The sequence below is a fragment of the Metopolophium dirhodum genome, chromosome 9 (assembly GCF_019925205.1).
Source record: "Metopolophium dirhodum isolate CAU chromosome 9, ASM1992520v1, whole genome shotgun sequence".
NCBI classification, from domain to species: Eukaryota; Metazoa; Arthropoda; class Insecta; order Hemiptera; family Aphididae; genus Metopolophium; species Metopolophium dirhodum.
This window is the reverse complement of record NC_083568.1, coordinates 31713552-31738077: the sequence shown is the minus strand read 5'-3', so window position 1 is coordinate 31738077 and position 24526 is coordinate 31713552. Positions and strand designations below refer to the sequence as shown.

Sequence of the window (24526 nt, the reverse complement as noted above, 5' to 3'; positions counted from 1 at the left end):
CCTAACCTATATATTTATATACAATATCGTGGGTACAGTCCATGGGGTAGCTGTGCAATTGTCGTTACCTGCAGAGGTAGGAAACCCAGACCGACGACGAAATTGGCCGTCCAGTTGACTCCGACGGCTATGCTGGTGGCCAATGGTCGGGCAGACGAGTTGAACAATTCGGAGACCAAGAACCACGGGATGGATCCTGGACCGACGGCGAACGCGATGACGAAGGCCATGACGAGTACCACGGCCAAACCGGACACAATGGAACTGACATTCTGTTTGAACAAAAAAAAACGATCAATTAATAGGTATAATAGATAATAATATTGTATTATATAATACGCATTCGGTGGTTGGAAGAGAGTTGCACATTTTTTTTTTTTGGACAAATAAATCATCCCACATGATTATAAATTATATGAATTGCGTTGTTGAATATTTTTTTTCAAACGTTTTAATTAATATGACATGATTAATCACATTGTATACATTTATCATTATTCACGATATATACCGATAATAATTAAACATGTCAATAAAATTGACAAAATGTTTTTTGTTGCTTTTCGAATTTCGTTATAAAATGCCAGCATTTAGCAGTTACACATACATTTATTGCAATGTCCCATTTATTAGCATAGAAGGTCATAATTTTACATTATTTTATGGATGATAATATTTTCAAAATTTAATTCCAAAAATAAAAAAACTAGCCTAACTAAAAAAACTATTAATAATTGTAATAACGACTAAGTCTCACAGTTACGAATTTTAAACTGGATATTAAAATATGAAATTGTATGTATCTACCCTTTAAATGACATCATTACGTCTAGTACAATATGTAAAAAATAATACTAATATAAGAAAAAAAGTTTTCCATTCCATCCGAAAAAAAAAAAAAAATACTCGTCTCCAATAACAAACCACCTCGGCATAACGATAATTATATAGTTTTAGTTGTATGGCCTAAATGGTCTAAATGTTATAAGACATGCACTTACCACAAACATCAGAGCGATAGTAAGCATAACGGTGACGACGAACATGGAAGAGAATCCAATCATTAACAGAGTCTTTCGTCCAGTGAGTTCAACCAAAAATAGAGAGATCAGCGTCATTATCACGTTGAGTGTTCCCATGCCGAGCGTGGCGTATTTGGCTCCATCATTGCTCATCCCAGCCATATTGAAGATTTTCGTGGAGAAGAACATGACCTAGAAACAGTAAAAAGTTTTACTATTTTTATGATACAAGTGTACAAGCGGTTGGACATAGTGTCCGAGTCTAAGAATCATATTAAGTTAACTATAACTTGTGTTGTTGAATAGGTATAAATAATAAAATTAAAATGTTTTCAATGACCGGTCGATAGTGTTATATTTGAAGCGACCGTAGTAGCTTGTTGTATCAGTGAACAACGTTGCTACATAATTTATTACAGCTCGTCGAAAATTGAAACCAAACAATTTTAGACAAATCATACGTTTGTGAAAGACACGAATAATTAATGTAGAAAAAAAACGTTACACGCGTGTCTCGACATAATAATATAATTTCGCGAACTCCAAATAATATTTTTTATATGAAAAAGACATATTTTGTATAATATCGCCTATACATGTACTAGAAAGTTACCTAGTAGAATTTATGGGTAATACTTACGGCGTTGATACCGGACAACTGTTGGCACAACATGATCATCACAGATATTCCTAGTGGAGTTTTCAACATCGGGTTCGACAACATCTCACGAAGAGTTACTCTTGGGATGACCTTCATCGCCTCGTTTTCGGCTCTCATTTCATCCATCTCGTCGTGCACTTCGATCGTTCCTCTCAGCCACTGCAGTCCTACAAGAAACATTATAATGTGTTATTGATATAACGTCATTTACAAATACGATAATGGGAATTAGGTTTATTATGTATGCAATTATTGCAATAATATTGTAATCGCATCTATATAGTATAATACAAGACCGATCGGAAAACGGATATTTATCAAATTTCAGTTTGGGTTATTGGTGAAATCCAATGCCACGCTTATTTGTACTCGTATAATATTATGATTTTTGTCGCAAGTCAAAATGTGCACGTCACTTGATTTCACCAAGGACCGCAAAACCCGGAAACGCAGAAAAATCCATGATCACTTCGAGCAAGCATCCTGACCAAAACCCAGACGAATCACATTTATGGACTACTGAATAGTATATAAAATTGCATTGATTATGGGTGGATAAGGATAGCCGCGGTATTTTAGAATATTCTACCTAGTAAAAGTGTTCGAATACGTCATACTCATTAAGTATTCGAAATACGCATTAAATAAATTTATAAAAAGCACATGAAATAGTATTTTAATACTTTTGAAAAGTATTTAAAACAAAATATTTATAAAAATGTAAAAAGTTTCATTACTTATTGATTTTATAGATTTAAATAACGTTTTGTGTTTTTGTAATTTTAATTCTATAATTATATCACATCGATGTGAATATGATTTGTATTAATTTTATTGAGGAACCTTTATAATCAGATCTGTACACTAAACAAGTTTTCAGAGGGATTAATCATTTTTTTGAAATTATTATTACACCACAGTTTTAAATCTTAAAATGTCTGATAGGATAGAGTGTTTGGAAAATAGTCAACCCTTCCGGTCCTATCAACAAGTCATCGCTGCATTTAATGGTAAAAATTAAGTGTATTGTCTACATTGTTCTACGTAGATACCAGATAAATATATCACAAAATATGATAAAACTAAGGTTCAAAAAGTATTTGACTACTTTCAATAAGACAGTATCTTATACAACACTGGGTTAAATAATAGGTGGGTAGGTATATGCTGGGTACATACCTCTCTCGGCTTCGATGTCTTTCTTCTTGTTGATCAGCGTGTACTTTGGTGATTCGGGGCAGAAAGGCAATGTGGCGAACATGAATATGGCTGGCGCGATGATTAAGGCCAACAGTATTGGCCAAAGATCAGCTGTACCCAAAATGTAGTCCAAACCCAATATTTGGGAAATCAAAATCGAAATGGTAACGACCAGTTGGTAAACGGTTCCGACCTGTATAAACCATCAGAGTAAAAATATTTTAATACCTGCGTATGCCGTTGAGTTGTCAAAAAACAAAAATTTTCTGTTATACATATTATTATGTACACATTATTTATATATATAAAAGTCTACGTATGTGCGAAAAGCGCTTTTCCGGAAAACAGTATACTTACGGATCCACGTAAATTCATGGGAGAGATCTCGGCCAAGTACATTGGGGTCAGACCAGCGTTAAGTCCGGAGTTGATACCGATGATAAAACGTCCGATGATGATTAGTTCGTACGATGAGTACATCTTTGAAACGCCTAAACATATATAAATGCGACAAAGTTAATTTATGTTTGTCAATAATTACAATAAAATATACATAGAACAAATTAATAAATACATTGGTACACGTCATCATGATGTGTTACATTTAACTGTCATATTATATAACATTATGCGTATAAAATTAGATTTACTTTATATTCATTTAAAAGAAATATATTATGCGCGGTCGTTAAACTTCACCTCAGACTTAAAAAAAAAATCACTAAATAATGACAAACGTAGAATACGTAACGATATCGTATCGCCACGATGTGAATATGTACTTGTACGGGTTTCGAAATAATTTACTTTATGGGTACGTTCGGAAAACCAAACAAACAATCTTTCCGCGTACATAATATAGGTAGATATTATAATGCTGCTGCTGCTGCTGCTGTAGATGGTTGATTTAATATATTTCGTTGGTATAAAATAATGATATGTGATAATAATAACTGCAGAATAATAATAATAATAATATATAATTGCGTCGCATTCAAAAGTCGTACGGTTCGCACCGCGGGTAGAATAGGTAGGATATGCCTGGATATGGAAATTTATCGATTTATATATTTGATAAAATTTGAATAAAAAAGCACTTGAGAACGTCAGCCGTTTCTTCGCAGATGCAATCGTGTGCCGCGCGTTAAAGGGCACCGCTCCTTAAATGGCGAATGACGTTGGCAAACAGTCAACGGTGAAAGCATTCGCACGCGAATCGCTTGTAGACAAAAAAAATTAATAATAATAATAAACAAACACACACACACACACACACGTGCCTGCGTTTTCCATAGGTAGCACACGATGACACACTACACAGTAATAATATGTGATAGGTACTAGTCTGCACGTATTATTGTTGCACAGACTCTGCAGGAATACGATAATATCGATGGCAATAATATTATGCGAATTGCAGTAATGTATACGAAAGTCGAGTAAAAGTCGTCGAGTGAATCACGACAGTATAGTGATCTATATGTTGGTTGCGAGACGTTGGACTTGAGGAGCTCACCCCCCTCACCCCGCTGCAAAAGGATACAAAAAAACGAGGAAAGCGCATATATACAGTTGGTCTGTAAAAATATTACGAAAGTGTATAGAAAGCAGTACGCTGCTTACTGCTGAAATTGACGGATTATATTTTGTTCGAATAGATTGTGAAAAATATTGTCGCTGAAATATTTATTTATTTTCTAAATGGCGTGTACAAAGCGCGTGAAATAATTTTTTTTTGTAGTTTTTTTTTTTTTGCTTTTCATAAATAATGATATTAGTTTAAAAATTCATACAAAACGAAGACGAACACCGCACGCGTATCGCATTTCTCGCAGCGAAGAAAATATATTCACTGGCCTCGTCGTCTACTATTTAATATTAAATGAGCAGAAATATCAAACGTTATAAATGCACAATACTCAATCATATAATATCTAGAACTCGTCCGAAAACGGATGCATGCAACGTGCAGTCTTCAAATACGTATAAAACGCGAAAATAATTCATAATAATGTTTACGGACAGTACACCCATACAAATAAATAATTCATGACAGACGTTTGTTATTTTTTTTTATTTCAATTCGAAATAATATTTTTAAACTAAAACTATCGTATATGGATCATAATATTATAATATGTACGTGTGTATAATATCATGTAGACCAGCGGTTCCCAACGACGCACGGTGCCATAAACTTGGATTGAGTGTGCCGGCGAATTATTTAAAATAGAGAAAGCATCAAACATTTTCGCAATTTTTTAGAAAAAATTATTTCATATGAAAGATGCATTTATCGTGAGTAGGTATTTTGTGAAATATTGTAACGTTAAATATATTTTTATTTTTATACTGGTTTGGCAACATCAGTGATAAATTGAAAAACATAAATATAAATAATATTATAATACACTATTATCTCCGCAATATCATTAGAAAATACCCTACTGTGAGTCAGAAAAGATTGTGAACCTCTGATATAGACGTACAAATATCAAGACATTGACTAGGAATTATGCTTAAAATACGTGTGAATTCTATGATTTACGAACCATATATTATATTACAATCGACAAGGCATTACAACAATAGGTACATACTGCAATGTTTTCAAGAGAAAAAAAAACGATAAAATATTTAGACAGTTACAACGTATGGTTATGATATTTAAGCATAATATTATACAGTTGGAGATTTTTTTTTCAATAAAAAGAAATTTATTTCATTTCATTTAATAAAAATGCATGATTTAATTTGCAAAAACATAAGTTTGCAGTGTACGTACTACGTATATTATACATAACATAATATAACAATATTCCATGTAAACACTTTTTCGGTACTTGAAAACACAAACAATTACAGGGACAATAATATTAAGTGCATATTATGAGATAATATATAATCCCCCTGTATATAAAGTCATGTTGCTGCAGTTGCGACAGCACGTATTTGTTCGTAACCATATTCGTTAAATGAAAAAATAATAAAATTCTATACGACAATCGTATGATAAAATAGTATACGAGTGTAATGATGATCTAGCAAGTGACGTTTTGAATAATACAAATAAAAAGTCTAAACGACCGGTCAATATAATATTATATAATCAATTTCTTAGACTCCATCGCGTGAACATTATGGTGTAAGAAGAAAACGTGCGGGAGGAAATTCCTCAGTAAACAGACCCAATTAACATCAATTGGACGTTATATATTATACGTCGGCTTGCTATATATATTAAATGCGATGCATGTACTGTGCTGTACACCATCATCGGCTACATAATAATAACAATAATCACTAATATTATTATTATTATACATGTATACGTGCGCTCGACGACAAGTTGCAGTTAATCGTTATATAAATAACGCTTCGTGTTACGAACGTCGAATTTTTTTCTTTTTCAGTCAACCTTTGACGATTTCTAGTGTCATTGGTGACTACTGAGATACAAATTATTACCGTATTGGTACATCCGGTAGTTACGCGGAAGACGAGGGCGACTAGATTTAAACCTGTCGATTGGTCGCTACTTTGGACGAGTGGTGCTATTCCAAAGCGTTAAAGTATAATATTACAGTAATATTATTATATAGTTTATCGATTGATGCGATGTGATCATACAGGTGGAGCAGTTAACAAGGGCTAAAATAATTGAAGTCAGTACCTAGCATGTGAAAAGTATTCATCAATGTATCAGTTAAAATAGAAGAATTTTTTGAATTTACATATACAACAATTTTTTTTATTAAACCTGATTTGCCAAGTTCGTCCCGATTATATTTTTAAAACGAATGTGTATAAGATTTAATTCAAGTCAAAAAAGTTGAAAGTTACTTCGATGCATTGTCCTATGACTAGTGGAGGTGTTTTCAATGAAAATTATGTACAAAATATTATTTTTAAGAGTTTAAAATTAAAATTAGTTGGTCGTCTGCGACTAAATACACGTAACTAAGAGCGTGGGTGGTAATGACTATATTATGACATTTTATTGACGTGTGCTTGGCGGATACAACACGTGCCTACAGCTGCCTACGTAATAAATAACACTAATAACACCAGTCGACCCTGACTTTGGTACAGACGGAACGGGATTTGGCGGGATACTATAAGTCGTAGAGAAATTAGAAATTGTATTTGAATAAATTACCATTAGATTAAAACAGTGAACTAATGTCAATGTTTTATTCATTGGTTATAATAACGACGTAGCTTTTCAGCGTGTTGTAGACGAGCATAGGCTGTCAGCATCAGTGCACTGAGTGTACACATGTGCATGCTTAATGTTTAATTATCTAACGACAAACGTATATTATATAATATAATATATATATATGTGGATACTATTTGAATACTGGTTACAGATATTTTGTTTTTTTACGGGAATAATTTATTGGCTTTCAAAAATGGATACAAAAAAAAAAAAAAAAAAACTATTTTATTTAAGGAGATATACTATAATATTTCTAGTAGAAGTAAAGCGTTAAAACGTTTTTAACTCCATCACAATACACATAATTTATGTCAATAATAAACGTATAATATACCTTATAAATGTTATATTATGATCCGGCCTACACGATAAGTGTTTTAACGCGTACGAATATAATATATTATGAGTTTATGTCGAAAAGTGTAAAACCGTCTGCACTAATGTTATGGAGTAAAACTATACACATCGATCCATTTTCGCCTTACCTTGGAGTGCAGCCGACAGGATGACCAGTGCGTTGGCCACTAGCAAACCGCCCTTGCGACCAAACTTCTCGGCCACGAAGCCTGTACTCAGACCGCCGACCATACCGCCGACACAGAATATCGACACCGCAATGGCCCATATCAATGTCACTTGTGTTTGGTCCGTTGGCTTGCCGTCGTTTCTGCCGGATATCACACCGCTAATCCATTTTTCGATCAGCTGTAACGATATGGAAAAAATCACACACCCCGCTTATAGTAAAATAATATATAATATTCTATGATTGTGTGTGGTCTACAGTGGGTGCCTCACACATATTATTTTAGTGTGCAGCACATTTTGGCACGGCGACGAATCGTGAAAAATATGTGAGCCTTTATGTATATTTTAATGATATTATTTTCACCCGGGAAAAAGTACTCATCAGTGGGACACGCGTTTTTGTATTGAATAAAAAAGTAAGCTAACATTTTTTCACCACCTCCCCTCACCCCATTATGCGCTAATGTTTGAACTGACTTCTCTGACGGGACTATCTGATACCGGTTGGTCGTATAAGCGTGATATTCTACAGGTGGGTAACGCACTTTTAAACACGACAGAAAATTCTGTAGCGAGCCACGTCAATTGACTGAGGGATTTCCGGGGGATTATCGGCAGAGCATCAATTCTGCATTATTAACACGGCGTTTCTATCGGTCGAATGAATTTCGTTTTTGTCGAAAACAGAAACAATCTCGCAGCGACGTAATGATATATTATTAAAGCCAGCCGAACATAGTGGCGGATATTATTTGTTTTGCGTTCGTAAAACAGAACAATATACTTGGAGGTAGCAGGTACTTAAAAAAAAATAAACCGTTCGGCATTGCGTCTACTACGCACATCAATAATATTCGACGGTCGTGTTAAACGTACGAATTAAAATTTTGGCCGAAATGTTTGCGCCGGGCCTAATTATAGGTATATATTATGTACCAGTGACATGGGCGTATACGGCAGAACGAGAGCAGCTAATTAAAAAAAATTACTCTGATAGTAATCTGCAAAGTATATTATCATATACCTATGTAGAGTCGTTTGAAAAAATATCAAATTACTGCGTTTTCTAGTTCTCGTTTCCCGTGTGGAAATATCCTAATGCGCACTATATCTGTCAATAACTATATACTACTCGCTCATAGTGCGGTCGAATCTGGAGAGAAAAAATTAAATATATTTTGTAACTCTATACACAAACACGGGAATGCGTTCCGAAAACGTGCAAAAACACATTTAATAAATCTATGCTCTCCGGTGCGTTTGAAATTAAAACGATATTTATATCGGCAGGAAACGTGCTAAAAAATAAACCGTTCGGCATTGCGTCTACTACGCACGTCAATAATATTCTAATACGATCGTGTTAAACGTACGAATTTGAATTTTGGCCGAAATGTTTGCGCCGGGCCTAATTATAGGTGGCAGTGACATAGACGTTTACTGTAGAACGAGAGCAGCTAATTAAAAAAAAATTACTCTGATAGTAATCTGCAAAGTATATTATCATATACCTACGTAGAGTCGTTTGAAAAAATATCAAATTACTACGTTTTCTAGTTCTCGTTTCCCGTGTGGAAATATCCTAATGCGCACTATACCTGTCTATACCTATATACTACTCGCTCATAGTGCGGTCGAATCTGGAGAGAAAAAATTAAATATATTTTGTAACTCTATACACAAACACGGGAATGCGTTCCGAAAACGTGCAAAAACACATTTAATAAATCTATGCTCTCCGGTGCGTTTGAAATTAAAACGATATTTATATCGGCAGGAAACGTGCTAAAAAATAAACCGTTCGGCATTGCGTCTACTACGCACGTCAATAATATTCGAATACGATCGTGTTAAACGTACGAATTCGAATTTTGGCCGAAATGTTTGCGCCGGGCCTAATTATAGGTGGCAGTGACATGGACGTTTACGGCAGAACGAGAGCAGCTAATTAAAAAAAAATTACTCTGATAGTAATCTGCAAAGTATATTAGCATATACTTATGTAGAGTCGTTTGAAAAAATAACTAAATAATATCAAATTACTACGTTTTCTAGGTCTCGTTTCCCGTGTGGAAATATCCTAATGCGCGCTGGGTGCGCACTATAACTATATATACCTGCTCGCTCATAGTGCGTTCGAATCCGAAGAGTGAAAAATAAATATGTTTTGTGACTCTACACAAATGCGTTCCAAAGACGTGCATGTTTCGAAAAAACACATTTAATAAACCTATGAGATGCTCTCCGCTGCGTTGGAAATTAAAACGAGATTTATATCGGCAGGAAACATGTTGTCCGACGACAGTGCAGAGGCTGCAGTCGTCGGAGGCCGGCACCACATCACAGGAGGCGCTCACAAAAACGGTTCCCTGGGATTTATTTTTTAATTTTATTTTCCACAATATATATAAGCACATAATATTATATATTATATTATCACGACATAAGACGTATCCCAAACGCGTTTTATAGCCGTCCGCGGACATATATTCCGACGTGCATTCCTCCGTCCGGTGTGTGTGTGTGTGTGCGGCCGTAAAGTTTTTTTTTTGGGGATTAATTTTGAATATATTTGATGGAGAAAAAACAACTCGATTAGTTTATCGTGGAAAGTAGAAATGAAAAAAATGTATTATGTACAAGTATAATATTATTATGTCTCTCGAAATCGATAATTGAAGGTGAACCTCGCGCGCGCACCCATCGAACTCGTGTGTCCGTTATCGTCCGTACCAGCCGCCACTATATACCGATAAATTATTACAAGACGTCGGGTATACAAGTGGGTATATATTTAAAATTTTTAACACTCAATGCAACTCTTGTGATTTTAGATTTTTTTTTATAAATGCATATTTTTTTTTTGTGTCGTTTGTATTGCCCGGGGCCTACGCATAATATTATTTTAACGAACAACGATCCTAATTTTTAGTACTCGACGACGATCCGTATATCATTTGGGTAACTTGTACTATGGGAAAATGTCAACCGTCTGCACAAGTTTGGACAATAATTGTCGCAATTAATATACTATGTATAAATATATTATCAACAACAAATATTATAAACAATTAAAATTTAGGCTAGCTGTAGTAATTCGCGGGAAATCCCCCGCAGCTCCGCTTATCCTATCTTAAGCTTATCTAACAGCTGATAATAAGATTGTGTCGGTTCAACGTTCGGCATAATATTATATTTGCGTACTGCAATTCGTTCAGACAGAACAATCAATATAATATTGTACGTGTTCTGCGTACGTCGCTGTAATATGATAGTACCAACATACATGATGTAATTATCTAAGATACAACCGAATTCGGGTTAAAATGAAAAAAAAAAAAATAATGAAAATAATATGTAAGTACCGATAAAAAAAACCGACAGCGCCTTGCTCTGAACAATAAAAACCAACCCCTCGCCCATCTCGGCCCGACGATATTTTATATTTTTTTTATAGTACCTATTATACTATTATGTTATCGAAGGAATGCAGGTAAGACGAACCGAGTCTCGGGTCGGGAATCCGAATCTTACAACGATGTGCCGTGCCTAGATATTTTTTTTTTTAGAAATATTTTCGATCCCCACCCTACCGGACGGATTATAAATATATTAAAAAAAATAAAATATATTCATCGTGTAGTCGTCGTACGCAATCGTTAGGCATATTAATAATATATTATATTACTTGTAATAAAATCTCGTGTGTGTGCGTGTGAGTATGGGCAAGGTGGTTAACCACGCTGGTATCGTACCCAGGTCGGAATGCTGACGGTGCATTATACGATGGCGGGAACCATCGGTCGGGCGTTTACCTACCCGCCAAACCGGAATCGGGCAACAAAAAATCTACACGAAAAACCAAATGTGCCCGCCAACGAGATCAACCCCTTGTAATATACCTACACGGGTAGACAACTACACGATTTATTATAATAATAATGTTATAATCGAACGGCCGTACAAACTATAAGACGACACTATGGTATAGGCTCAGACCCTATTAATCCTTTTTTTTTTTTTTAAGAACAACATTATTGTTCGCTGTCGGCTGTCTGGAATTTACATTCCTGCCTCCACTCACATATTATAATCTCACCGGGGTGGAATATAAAAAATAACATCATCGAGGAGCGTTCTCACATGTGGCCACCACTAATATTGTGTGGTCATAATATGTTACAACCGAAGTCTTGACAGAATGCGGCCTAATCCGAAACGTTAAGAAAAAGTCGTGGGCCAGAGAACCCGACTAAGGTGATGTGGGGTTGCTAAATGTGCGATATTTTTGTGAGCACTCCGACCTACCCGTACCTGCCAAGAGGAGGGGTTTGTCACTCGAAGCCACTGGCAGTTTTTAAGTTAACAGTCCCGCAAGTAACGCCAACAGTAGACGCGAGTATGAATGCGCGTACACACACGAGACCTAGTTAAATGGGCAGTAGCGGTAGGATATACGATTATTTGAAGTAATAATTGCTTCATGTCTGAAATGGGTGTAAAAATATAAGACCTCGACACAAATAGCATGGCAAATATTATAATTAATAATTATTAAAGGCCCCTGCTGCTAATTTTGATTCAATGAAGCGGTGGTAAAAATATTTAAAATATACAATATAGGTATGCTTCAAAGCCTCCATAGTTCACAATTTCGCGCCGCCACTGTAAATGGGTGCTTAATGGGTACATAATATAACAATATATTGTCAAGTATAGGTACTTACCGCTTGGGGAGCATTCACCACGCCTGTGTTGTACCCATGTTGGAATGCCGAACCGAAAGCCGAAGCTATGATGGCGAACAACAGTCTTCCGTTGAGGCTCTGTAACAAAGAACAAAAATCGGTTGGTTGTTGTTCGGGTTGTAGTGGGATTTCGGTGCAAGTGGTTTCAATTCGTTCGTCGGAAATGGAATAACAACCCACGCGATCCGCCGCGGCCGTTTCGCTGTCGCACGAGGCGGGCGAAAAGGCTCGTATCGTGACGCAACAGCAAAGGCCCGCGGCCGCCGTGTCCCGGAGTTTGCGCATTTTTTTTCCAATATTACGCGATCGCGAAAATACTAACAATATAATAATAAAAAAATAATCGATATTTTATTATTATTATTTATTAATTTTATGGCAACTGTCTTTTCACCCGCAAACGATCGCACGCGACAATATATTATTATCGTTCACGAATTTCGTAAGACGCGGCGAAATGGTCATTAGAAGTGTAGCTATGGTATCGTCGACGGCCCGACCAGCACTAAGTCGAAATCCACGACGGACGGAGGTGGTGTGTGTGCCTTTATTATATTATATTATTTTGCTATTAATATTTAGGAACATACAGGTATTATAATGGTTACTAATATCGATTCTTATCGCAAATATCGTTATTGTAACGACCGTAGACTACGATCGGGATCTGTGTGGTCGGACAAACCTAGAGAAGACTCATAATACTCACAATAGAAACTTATCAAAACAATATCGTTTGTGTGTATATTGCCATTAGGTACCTACCAGATTTAGCCAGTTAATCGGTTACGATAAAAGTATGAACATAATAATTAAAATACGTTTCTTCAGGTGTGTACCTCCGGGGTACTATCATCGACATGTCAAATATTTAATGTTTTTATTAGTATTTATTATTGGTCCAGTGTTGGTCAGTATATAGATTAATTATTTATCATAAACGTAAAAATATACACACATTGTTTATAAGTTCTCCGAGTTATCTCATAGTTTATTTTACGCGTTTTGAAATAAAAAAAAATAAATACGAAATATATATAAAGTAGGTATTATTTACTATAATATATTACCAGCTACGCTGTATATATTATATTATACATAATATACGTTAAATTATTTACATTCTGATACTTCTCGTGACTTTCTCTTTTAATTATTTTGTATTATAATACCATTAATACCTGTCGACAATCGCAGTACTTACGTAGGATATAATAATAATATAATACTTTGAATAATTATTTGTACTACAATATCAGAGTAAAATAAGCAGAGATTTAAAATGTGCCTATCATTTTATTCAAGAAAAACTGGACTGCAAATCGTGTTGTAATGACGTCGATTAATACTATTTACCGAAACATAAATATTTCCATTTCAAAAGAGTTTCGACAGATTTAAACGTGATATATATTATAAATTATACATGTCATGTTCAGTCATGTTCAGTCGCATAATATTCTGACGATGTCAAACCTGGTTTTGACCGGGGCAGTTCGTATACAACTTAAATCGGGTTTAAGTATAGTCAAATGTTTATTCGACTAAGAAATATAAGATAAGATAATAAATTAATAGTAGATTTTTTTATATTCTTCAATTAATATAAACATCCTTACGAGCGATTATAATACTGGAATTATTTCAATAAAATAAAATTTGACGAAAAAATGTTCAAAAACTCCAGAACCGATTAATATTTAATACAGTAAATTGTAAAATATACAGGTAGTTAATTTACAATCATTATAATATGAGTTCCTACCTACTTACGTACATTCAGTTAAAATGTTAGTTTTATCTAAATCAATATCAAACGGATAAATTAGTACAAAATTAGTTATTTTAAAAATGCACTTGGCAATTAGCATAATATTATAATAATCGTTAAGGAATTATGCCATCTGAATTTCGATGTTCTATAATCAGTTTTGAAAATTATTGATTTGTACTATTTAGTATTAAAATCAGCACAAGTAAACATTTTTTTAAATTCATTTATGTGATCATCGGACTTAAAACAATATAATTTGGTTTATGGAAAAAGTTAAGTTTATAGTTATTGTCTATGACTTATCACAATTGCCAATTATTTTGAGTGTACGCAAGTCGCGCATTATCGTTTAATTATATGATTTTTGTAATATTATTATGTAATCTTTTGATATATTGTTTTGAATTATGATAAATAATTAAAATATGTTTCCTACCTATAATGTAAGCACTAAGCATGTGGTTATAAATTATTATGATAGTGGCTCCAACCAAAATTATTTTTATGCAAATTAACTATAATATTTTACGATTTTTGTGGAATATTTATATATTTAAAAATATATACAGCTATTAGAATAACCTAAAATTTTTTTAAAAAATAAACAAATTTTCCAAATTATCTCATAGTTGCATTCACGCCGGAGTGTCAAACCACATAAAGTCAAATAATTTATATGGATTGGTAGAATGCAAATAAAAACCGGTTACCAATACATATATACACTGCAGAGACAGGTTTGTTGGATGAAGTTTACTTGGCCTTATGTCGGCCCCTATGGCGCATCGTGAGTGCATTTTTATAGTTCCATCTCGTTTTGAACCCGCTCGTTGTATTATTATATTACACTCGGCATGCAGTAAATTAACGTGAAATATTTCCCAAAAAAAAAAATACAAAATGTCATACCCAAACCTGAAAACAAAATAATAGTTTAACACGCCTCGTTGAAATGTTTGAAAAACAAAATTATCGTATTAAATTCACTTTTCAATCTAATGTGCGCAATTAAAATACATTTATAATTATTACAGAGTATAATCGATGCAGCTTACGTACAGAGTTTCCATGTTGCGTGGTGCCCAATCAACTAATTGGTTGATTTTAAAAGTTTAGAGGCTGTTTAGAAGAGACCTTACTGATAAATAATGAACTAATAACACATAATTATTATCATTTCATTACATTCAAATGCTGATAAACTTTGGTACTTGTCCCATTAGTTTTTTTAATTTATTTTTTAATGTTAATTACCTATACTTACTTATCGTTTTGGACAATAAGACAATTATTATATAATAAATAATGATTATGAGATTAGCCAATTAATAATATTAATAAACGAATAATGATAATTCAATCAATAAATCAGTTTATTGTCGTTAAAACAAATAAGATTTTTTTCCCAAAAATTTGAGCTATACGCGAAATACAACACTACTTGGTAAAATTTGTATATTAGATAAAGAACATTCAATACATTATTGTAACTTTGAGATAAGACTTAATTATATTATAAATTAGAATATCTACCTACTTAAATTTTTGCCAGTGGAAAATTAAATTTTTTTTGTTATCAAGTTGGCCGGAAATTGACGAACAAACATGAATACATCTGTAAACATTTTCCGTTATTTAACCAACACGTGTAAAAGCGTAAATCATATACGTTATATCCAGGTCTACCTAGGTATATATGCTATAATTTAAATTATTAAAATACGTTTTTACAGCCATATAAAAGGTGCTAATTAGATTTAGGTTCGCGCCAATACCACAGAATGCTAAATTAATTTAACATAGGAATAAAAATATATAAATATATTAAGGATCAATTGAAAGGTCAATGTCAAGATGCTCTTAACAATATATAAGTGTGTAATGTGTAATAATATAATAATATAAATTATTTCATACACAATCTCCGGCAATACATATATCGGAACAGAATATAATTATTATTGTAAATAAAATGATATAAGTAATATACCAGATTAAGGAGTGGTTTTAATTAATAGTAGCTATAATACCAATTTTAATGTCTTTGCAAATTAATTGTATTTTCTTTAATAATCACTTAATAAATAATTTCGCGTGATTGCAGTATCCATTCGTTGATGATCTCTCTATTAGAGGAAAGAACAAGTGTTCATTTTTTTTTAAATAACAGAACGATATTGGAAATTAAATATATAATAAAATAGGTTTGTAAGACGTATAATATCTTTATTGTAAGAACGTAAATGATATACCTTTAGGGCCTAAAGTGTATTCCCTATTTTATGTATATACCTACGATCACTTAACTATATGATATGTAATATTATAATACATTTATAATGCACCAAACTAACAAATTATTTTACGTTTGGTGGCGTTGTTTTTTCCGTCGTTGTTTGTTCGACGTCCGATACAAGTATTTATATACCGAAAGGTAAACATTTTCAAGCGCGATTTGCTTATTACCGCAATATTATTGCACGATGAGTTTATTTATTAAACGAGTAAGTACTTCTATTAGGCAATGATAATATGACCATCGGTGTTGATTTTATACATTAAATAAACGATTTTTTTTTCACTTTTTAGCTACAACAACATCAAACGAGTTATTTCTTGTACATATTATAATATAATATTAGCCATTAGGCACCTATATGCAATACTACGTAGGTAATAATATCATATGGTACGAATCGGGGTGGGTGATGTTGGGGGGGGGGGAATGCAGTAATGGTGGACGTATTAAAATATGTAGGTACCTACGTTTAAATGCCAACTAATTGTATATATGGACGTTATATATTGTCGAGTTGGGATGTTGAATTATTAATATAATATGGTACACACACAATACAGTACAATACATATTATTATTATAATGTCATAAATTATACAGGGTGACGCACCGTGATTTACCTTTTTTTCCCTCGTTAGACACACGAAAACAATAAACTATAATATTATATTATAATATAAGCCAGGGAAAACACGCGGTGTGCTGCCCTGCAGCAGTGAACATATAGGTTAGGTTACGTCGTGTACAGTGAAATAAAAAAAAAAAAACTCGACAGTCGCACGGCGTCTAAGTATATAATATGATGTATTATAATGATATTATATTGCATTATTGTACGACATATTATTATTATTATATATATTATAATAAACGAGAGCCCGGCGAGCGACATAATTATTATATTATGTTTTCGGTGTGCACGTCAAACGAAAATCGTCCGACCCGAGCAGCAGCAAGTCTACGAATATTTTTTTAGTCTCGGCGATTTAACTCCATTTCCTTAGATTATATCGACGTCGACAATAACCATCGTACACATTGTGACAATAATATATCGGGGGACGAGGTGGCCGAGTGGTCTAACGCGACGGATTCGGCACAGCCGGTCCGAGTTCGATCCTCGACCACTGGGCGGCATTTTTCTCCGTGCAAGTCACGGTGTCCGGAGAACAAGTGCCGCCATCCCCCCACCCCGGGGCACGGCAGAAACCTACGGGTGCCCCATTAGAAATTCTGCCAAACACAACACACACGTGTGTACCAACCTACCCAATATAAAACCTACCAAACCTACCCAATATAAAACCTACAGTGCCCTCCCCACACCCAATGGCCTATGTTGCCGCGGGTTACCCAATAAAAAAAAAAAAAAAAAAAAAAAAAATAATATATCATAATAATATATTACTGTGTACGCGGTACCTATACGCGCACGTGTGATGATATTATACTGCAGACGGAGCTGCAACTATATGTGTGTGCGTGTGTAAGCCACAGAAATATTTTCAAAGATCCTCCGAGCACATCATTTAAGATTTAAAAATAAGTCACGAAAATCGTTTTACTCGATGAGGCAACAAATTGGCCAAGAACGAACCGGTATATAGGTTATTACTAGGTACCTATGATATTATACTTTATGCATGAGTATAATGCTGCAAGACTGTGCCGATCTAAAATTTGTTAATATCGATATCGAAATAAGAGATTCAAATGTAAATGTATTAAAAAATGACGTATAGGTATTGAAAGTAAAATATATGTATATAATTTAAAATACAAAAAAATTTAATTTGTTTGTTCGATAATTTATTATACCAATATAAAATATTTTATTCACATGCCACGAAGTTCCATCGATGGATGGATTCTCAACGCACGAGTGCACGACTAAATAACCACTTATTCAACACAATCACTTTCGCTTATTGTAAAAATTTAACTAACAAATTGTGAAATATATATTATTTTATCACGTACAAACATATTATACATATAATAAATAAATATCCATGTAAATGTACATATTAATTGTTATGACTTTTTTTACAAATATATAGTATGCACTTAGTAGAAGAGTGTAGAGGACATTTTCACACAAATTAATAAAGAAACAATTTGATGGCTATTATACAACTGCGGCTTACCCAAAAATCCTGGTCCTTAGTTAAGCGTCATATTATTGAGTAATAACGACGGAAGACATCGCGGATAAAATGTACGAAAACCGAACGAGGCTTGCCTCTACCTAAAGGTTAAAAAACGTAGAAATCGTCGAAGACTGTCGGCGGACGAAGAGAAAATCAGCAATCATTAGGTATCGGATGGTCGGCGAGCGAATCGCGGTGACTCATAAAGTCAGTTTTTGCCATTTTTGATTATTACGGCACCTTGTGGAAAACCTACGGCACGGTAGTGTTTATTACCAAAATATAAATTATTGTCGTATCTTGTGCTCTCGTCTTAAATTATTAACCGTGCGGAGTGTTAAAATACCATCGCAGCCGAAATAATATAATATTATATTATGGAAATGAGACGTTTTTTTCGTTTTCCGTAGTAAATTTTTAAAAGTACGGTGATTTTTGACTTGTGCACAATTTCGATCGCGCATCGTCCATAATATTATATTATTATGCAATGATACGTACTCAGAATTACCGAACAGTTATTAAATATTATGTTTGAAGAAAAACCACGATTGCTGCGAACAAAAAATCGGATAATCACGTGCCGTTGCATATATACGTTATCGGCCGTCGGTTTTTACGGGCGCATCTCGTTCGGCGAATGGAAGCTGTAAAGTAATATGGTAAATTATTATACTCAGATAAAAGATTTTTCGGCGGAAAAACGAAGACCCGCGGTAATAGTTATGCGTAGTAGTATCCCACAATTATATTCTATCTACGTCGTTCGTATCGTCGTTATTTATTATTGCTCTTTATTGTTATTCTAATAACGGCGCACGACGAATATTCCAATTTTTTCCATCATCGTCGGGTGCATAATAGTATAGTGCGTCGTCGACGAGGTCGATTCGTGTTCGATATTATTTTTTTCGTATTCAATCGCTTCGCCGACTGTGCCCGACAAACAATACACGAAAATTATTATAGCACGTGCGCACCTGACACAATATATTGTAATATGACGTTTCCGAACAATATAATTATTATTTCCAGTGCATGTTGGATAACGAGATACCTATATACTCTGTCCGCAGTGGCGTCTCTGTCCGTGTAGGTACACTTTATTGAAATCCTCCTTAAGACCGCAAAAAAATAACCGACGAGTAGAATATAATATATTATAATAAACGTATTAGATATTTTGTGTTCGATGTGCATTGCCACTGCGCATTATAAAAATCGTACGGCTACTTAACCGGAATCGCGGAAATTCCCGCCCCCCCCCCCCCCCCCCGACTATTTTCAGTGTAGTAGAACATCCCCCCACACCTTTTTTTTTAAAGTTTACTATTTAATATTATTATATTTTTAAATTCAATATTATTAGTCAATAATAAACTTTAAAAAAAAATTGGGGGGAGGGGGATGTCCATTTACCACTTAACCACCCGAAGGCACGCCTAAAAAGACACGTGGCATTTCGAAGGCTAAACCAATCGCCGGCACCGAATGTCTTTTGATTATTGTCAATTACCGGCAATTAAAAGTTTAAAACAAAACACAACATTACACTATATATGTATGGACAAGTATGGTATATGTTTTAGTACTGACGATTTACGCGTCATCGCTAAACAATCTATTCAATCAGTTCATCGGTGAATGAGATGTATTATGATACATTACATCGTGACATATATTAATATGTCATAATATTATAAATGAATAAACAACATTTTCAAAATGCATTATTCCTCTTGAATACAATAATTATGTTTGATTTTATGAATAAATAATAATAATTGCATAGTATAATGCACTGTTTAGTTTATCTCGAATGTGCCGAAGATCGAGTACCGCGTTTGATCATAAATCATACACTTGTGGCGATGCCACCTAGACGAATTTTAAGTGAATCGATGTCATTGATGTCTACTCCAACGGTTTGTGTGTGTGTGTCGATTTTAGATAGTAAGTGATATTATCTATACGTCTTAATGTCCAAATACACATACAATTATTATTATTATTATTATTGGTGTCCGTTGGAATGGTAAGCGACAGTTTTCATTTATTATAAAACTATATAAAAATGTGCTTATTACGTATATTATCTAAAATCCATATTTTGCAATTTATTATGATAACAGTTAAAAGAGTTTACGTCAAAATATAATATGATTGAAACGAATAAATTGTACGTTCAAAAGAAATGATTGATATTCCGTTGATAATAAATCGTAAGGTTTCATTTTCAAGTTTTGATTCTTCATAAACTATAACACGCGGGACCTGGTGTGTGGCGCGTTGGTTGGTCGCCATCACTATATTATAATGTTTTATAATATAATTACCCGCTGGCTCCCACTGACCACCCGGATTTTGGAGACAAATCCTAGCCCCCCCCCTATAAAAACACGTATGTCCACGGAACTAACCACCCACAAAAATATGATAATTTACTATAACGATGGCTTTCAAAAAAATAAAATATCGAACTTAACCTGATATATAATTATTATAAAATTGTACTATAATAATTCTGTTTGTACTCACTAAAAATAAGTAAAATGTATGCAGCATTATTATTTTTTCGTTAAAAAAGATAAGTTATTTCAATTATCTCTACGCATAGGTATCACAACTATATTGAAGTCGGCTATTTTTTTTATAGTATTTCTATATGTGGAAATTAATACTTTTATCTTTCCGCTAGATGAACATGTTACATTTAAGGTAGCGTAAAAAGCTAAAGGTTAGAGTGCAAGTTTATAATCTTAATGAAACATACTTATATTTATATATATTACGAGGGTCATAAACTCATATCCCCTCTCAATAGTCATCGATATACTTCAGTATAGTTTTATTTTCTTCAATCCGACTCCCTCCCCACCCCACAACATGGTATTGATCCAAAGTTCAGTCGACAAAAAATATATCTTGCCTCACAACAAACATTATACTGTATAGCTGGACAAAATAAAATATATACCTATGTAATATATTATAATACAAAGTATACGTATAAGTCGCATCACAGCGATTGCAAAACTGAAAATTGGTTTAAAATTGGTTCAATCAACAAAAATATAATATTAATAATTAGCACATACTATTATACAGTAGGTATACCTTTTATACCTACACGTGATAAAATTTAATAAAATGTCTTTATCCGAGTAATGAATTTGATTTCAAATTGAATAAATGCTATAATAACAACGTCAATTGCGATGTTTTTTTAATATTAATTATCTTCCTGTTTTTAATTTCGTCAAAACTAACCTTGGGTTCCTTACGCTATCACATTTTTTTTTTCAATTGAACCTAGTTTGAGTATATTAAAATATTTATTAGACACAGGTAAGCGTAGGTACCTGTACACATAATATAATGATTGAGATTAATGTTTGGGGATTAACGATAAGATAAACTCTCCGGAAAAAAATTATAGCCTTACAATTTAAATTACGACACTAATACGAGTTAAATCGTATAAAGTAGAGTTAGTACTCTTCTACGTTGCGTTTAATTATAACATAATATTACCTACATATAGAGTGTCCTACCGTGTTTGTAGCCCGATAATTTTTGAAAACTCTAACTGTATTAATAAAGCTACGCATAATATATTCTTTAGAATTTTAAATATTTGCCAGTTACCCTATACAAATCGCAACATATTATGCACTCCGTATAGTAGTTAGGTAGTATACTACAGGTACATTCTATTTTCTCGGCTGACATTGTGTTTTTTTTAGATAGGGGCTGATGCATCTACTGCATAAAAAATGACAAAAATCAAGCAAGTTGGTACCGGCACAAAATTCGCTCGGAAACAATGTGCGTTATTAACGTATAATATGCATTATTGCACCAGGTTGAGACGAGATAAAGACCCGAAGTTGGTATGCGGTGACATGTTGGGAAAAAATACAAAAAGCAGCGACTGCACATAATATTATGATCCATTGTATTATAGTAATAATAATAATAATAATAATAATAATAATGATGATGATGATGATGATGACGGTAATAAATAATAATATAAGTGTGGTAGGTACTACTAAATCGATTATGAACCTCGCGCGCCACATAACCACCGCGAAGCTTCGCTCGAACGACTATTGTAATATGCGTCACCGTAGCCAGCATTTTGTTATTTGCTAAGTAAAAAAAAAGCCTTCCAATAATAATAATTATTATTATTTGTAATTTGTATAATTATGTACGGATACAATTAAATTCCAGCATTGTCACGGCAGACTGCGGGTATTTCGTACAATAGAAAATATTCGGCGGGATGTAGGATGAACGACCATATATTATATTATAATATATAGTCATACTTATATTATATACGATCGCGAGTAATAATATTATAATGGTGTATGACCCGGGGCGGCGCACAAACAATTTTCGTCTATATCATAAGCACGCGTTACGTACGCATACAGAGTGATCGATATATCTGACTGGGCACGTTTTTTTTTTTTAAAGTCAAGTCTAGTCGAGACTAGTGAAGTGGAAAGTGTTCAACAAAATGTGTGATGATCCACGCCGCGAATAATATGCTTCTATTAGGTTTTTCAAAAACCTATTCGTTAAAATTTTTAAGACACAAAAATGTTAAAAACAATACTTTATGCTAAAATATGGAATTGAATTTAAAAATTAAGATAAAAAATAAAATAAATAATACTTGAAATATATGTAATGATATGATAATTTATATAAAATTATATTATAACAAAAAAAACATCAGGTTTTTTAGAATCATCGAGAAAACTATAATGTTTAGCTGCAGGTTGAATATTGATCACTTTGTATGTTATTTAGGTGTGTCTGTTTGTGTCTATGTGTGCGTGCGCATGTATAGAGAATTATGGGTACAGAATTAAACGCTGCATAATAATATACACTATAATATTATGATATGTAATGTTACTTTTTGTATCATATTAACGAAACGGGTAAAACCTTTATGGTTTTTTAGAACAAATAAAAAAATATAATATATTCGTGGGTAAGGTACCTCCTATAGTATTATAATGCGGTAATACATTATTTTTAAACGTTTTTGTTTTTGATTTCTGATCTCCGTGTACTTAAAATATTACGTATTCTCTACATATATGCGCCGTGTTGATATTGTTCGTACAAATATAGGTAGGCTATCGGCGGCGGCTATATCCGAGCGACGTCCCGTTGTCAAAAATAAAAAATAATACAATACAAATTAAAACAACGTCATAATATTATAATATTATTTATTACACACGTCGCGGTATATTATTTTAATATAGTTGCTGGATAATAATATTGTTGTGTATTCCATAAAAGTGAACGTTGCTTTACTCGATCAGTATAACATATTATTGAAATGTAAGTAGGTAGGTAGGTATGGGTACTACGATAGCGATAATATTCAGTGGCCAGAAATTACGAGCTTGAAATATACTCTACACCGATTACATATTTTTACCACGACGTTATTAGGACTCGAAAATTAAATTATCCAACCGTAACCGCTATATATTATACCTTCGGCGAGACGTGTTCAGACGGCGCCTGGTTCAGATAATGGTAACAATAATAATAATATCTTACGAGCACATAACCTGCAGCAGATGATGTATTTTCAACGATGCCTGCCAGTTGCCAATGCATCATTATAATTTATAACATTAAATTATTGTGGTTTAAAAGCGAAAGAGGAAAATTTTTAATTGAACTCATTTGAAACGTACCTATATTAGGTCCACGTGGCGTGTAAAACGTTTTCCTATCGACACGAAACACATTGCGCCCATAGAGTAAATATAATATAATAATGTTTTATGCTGAAGCGTGTCAGAAACTTTTTTATAGATTGACTTTAATATCTAACCGCGCGGCGAGTCGATTGACTAAACGATTGTATTTAGTATAATT

General features: G+C 33.5%; 1 protein-coding gene across 3 annotated transcripts in view; it reads right to left on the bottom strand.

The window, feature by feature from the left end:
* LOC132952921 (solute carrier family 2, facilitated glucose transporter member 1-like) overlaps positions 1-24526 on the bottom strand; it is a 62697-nt gene that overhangs the window by 1372 nt on the left and 36799 nt on the right. For all 3 annotated transcript variants that reach the window (XM_061025432.1, XM_061025434.1, XM_061025435.1), the window contains 7 exons: positions 12361-12459; positions 7591-7810; positions 3241-3374; positions 2863-3076; positions 1663-1850; positions 1002-1214; positions 69-272 (listed from right to left, as the gene is read on the bottom strand). In XM_061025432.1, the coding sequence (XP_060881415.1) occupies positions 69-272; positions 1002-1214; positions 1663-1850; positions 2863-3076; positions 3241-3374; positions 7591-7810; positions 12361-12459 (1272 nt within the window). The remainder of the gene's footprint in view (positions 1-68; positions 273-1001; positions 1215-1662; positions 1851-2862; positions 3077-3240; positions 3375-7590; positions 7811-12360; positions 12460-24526) is intronic.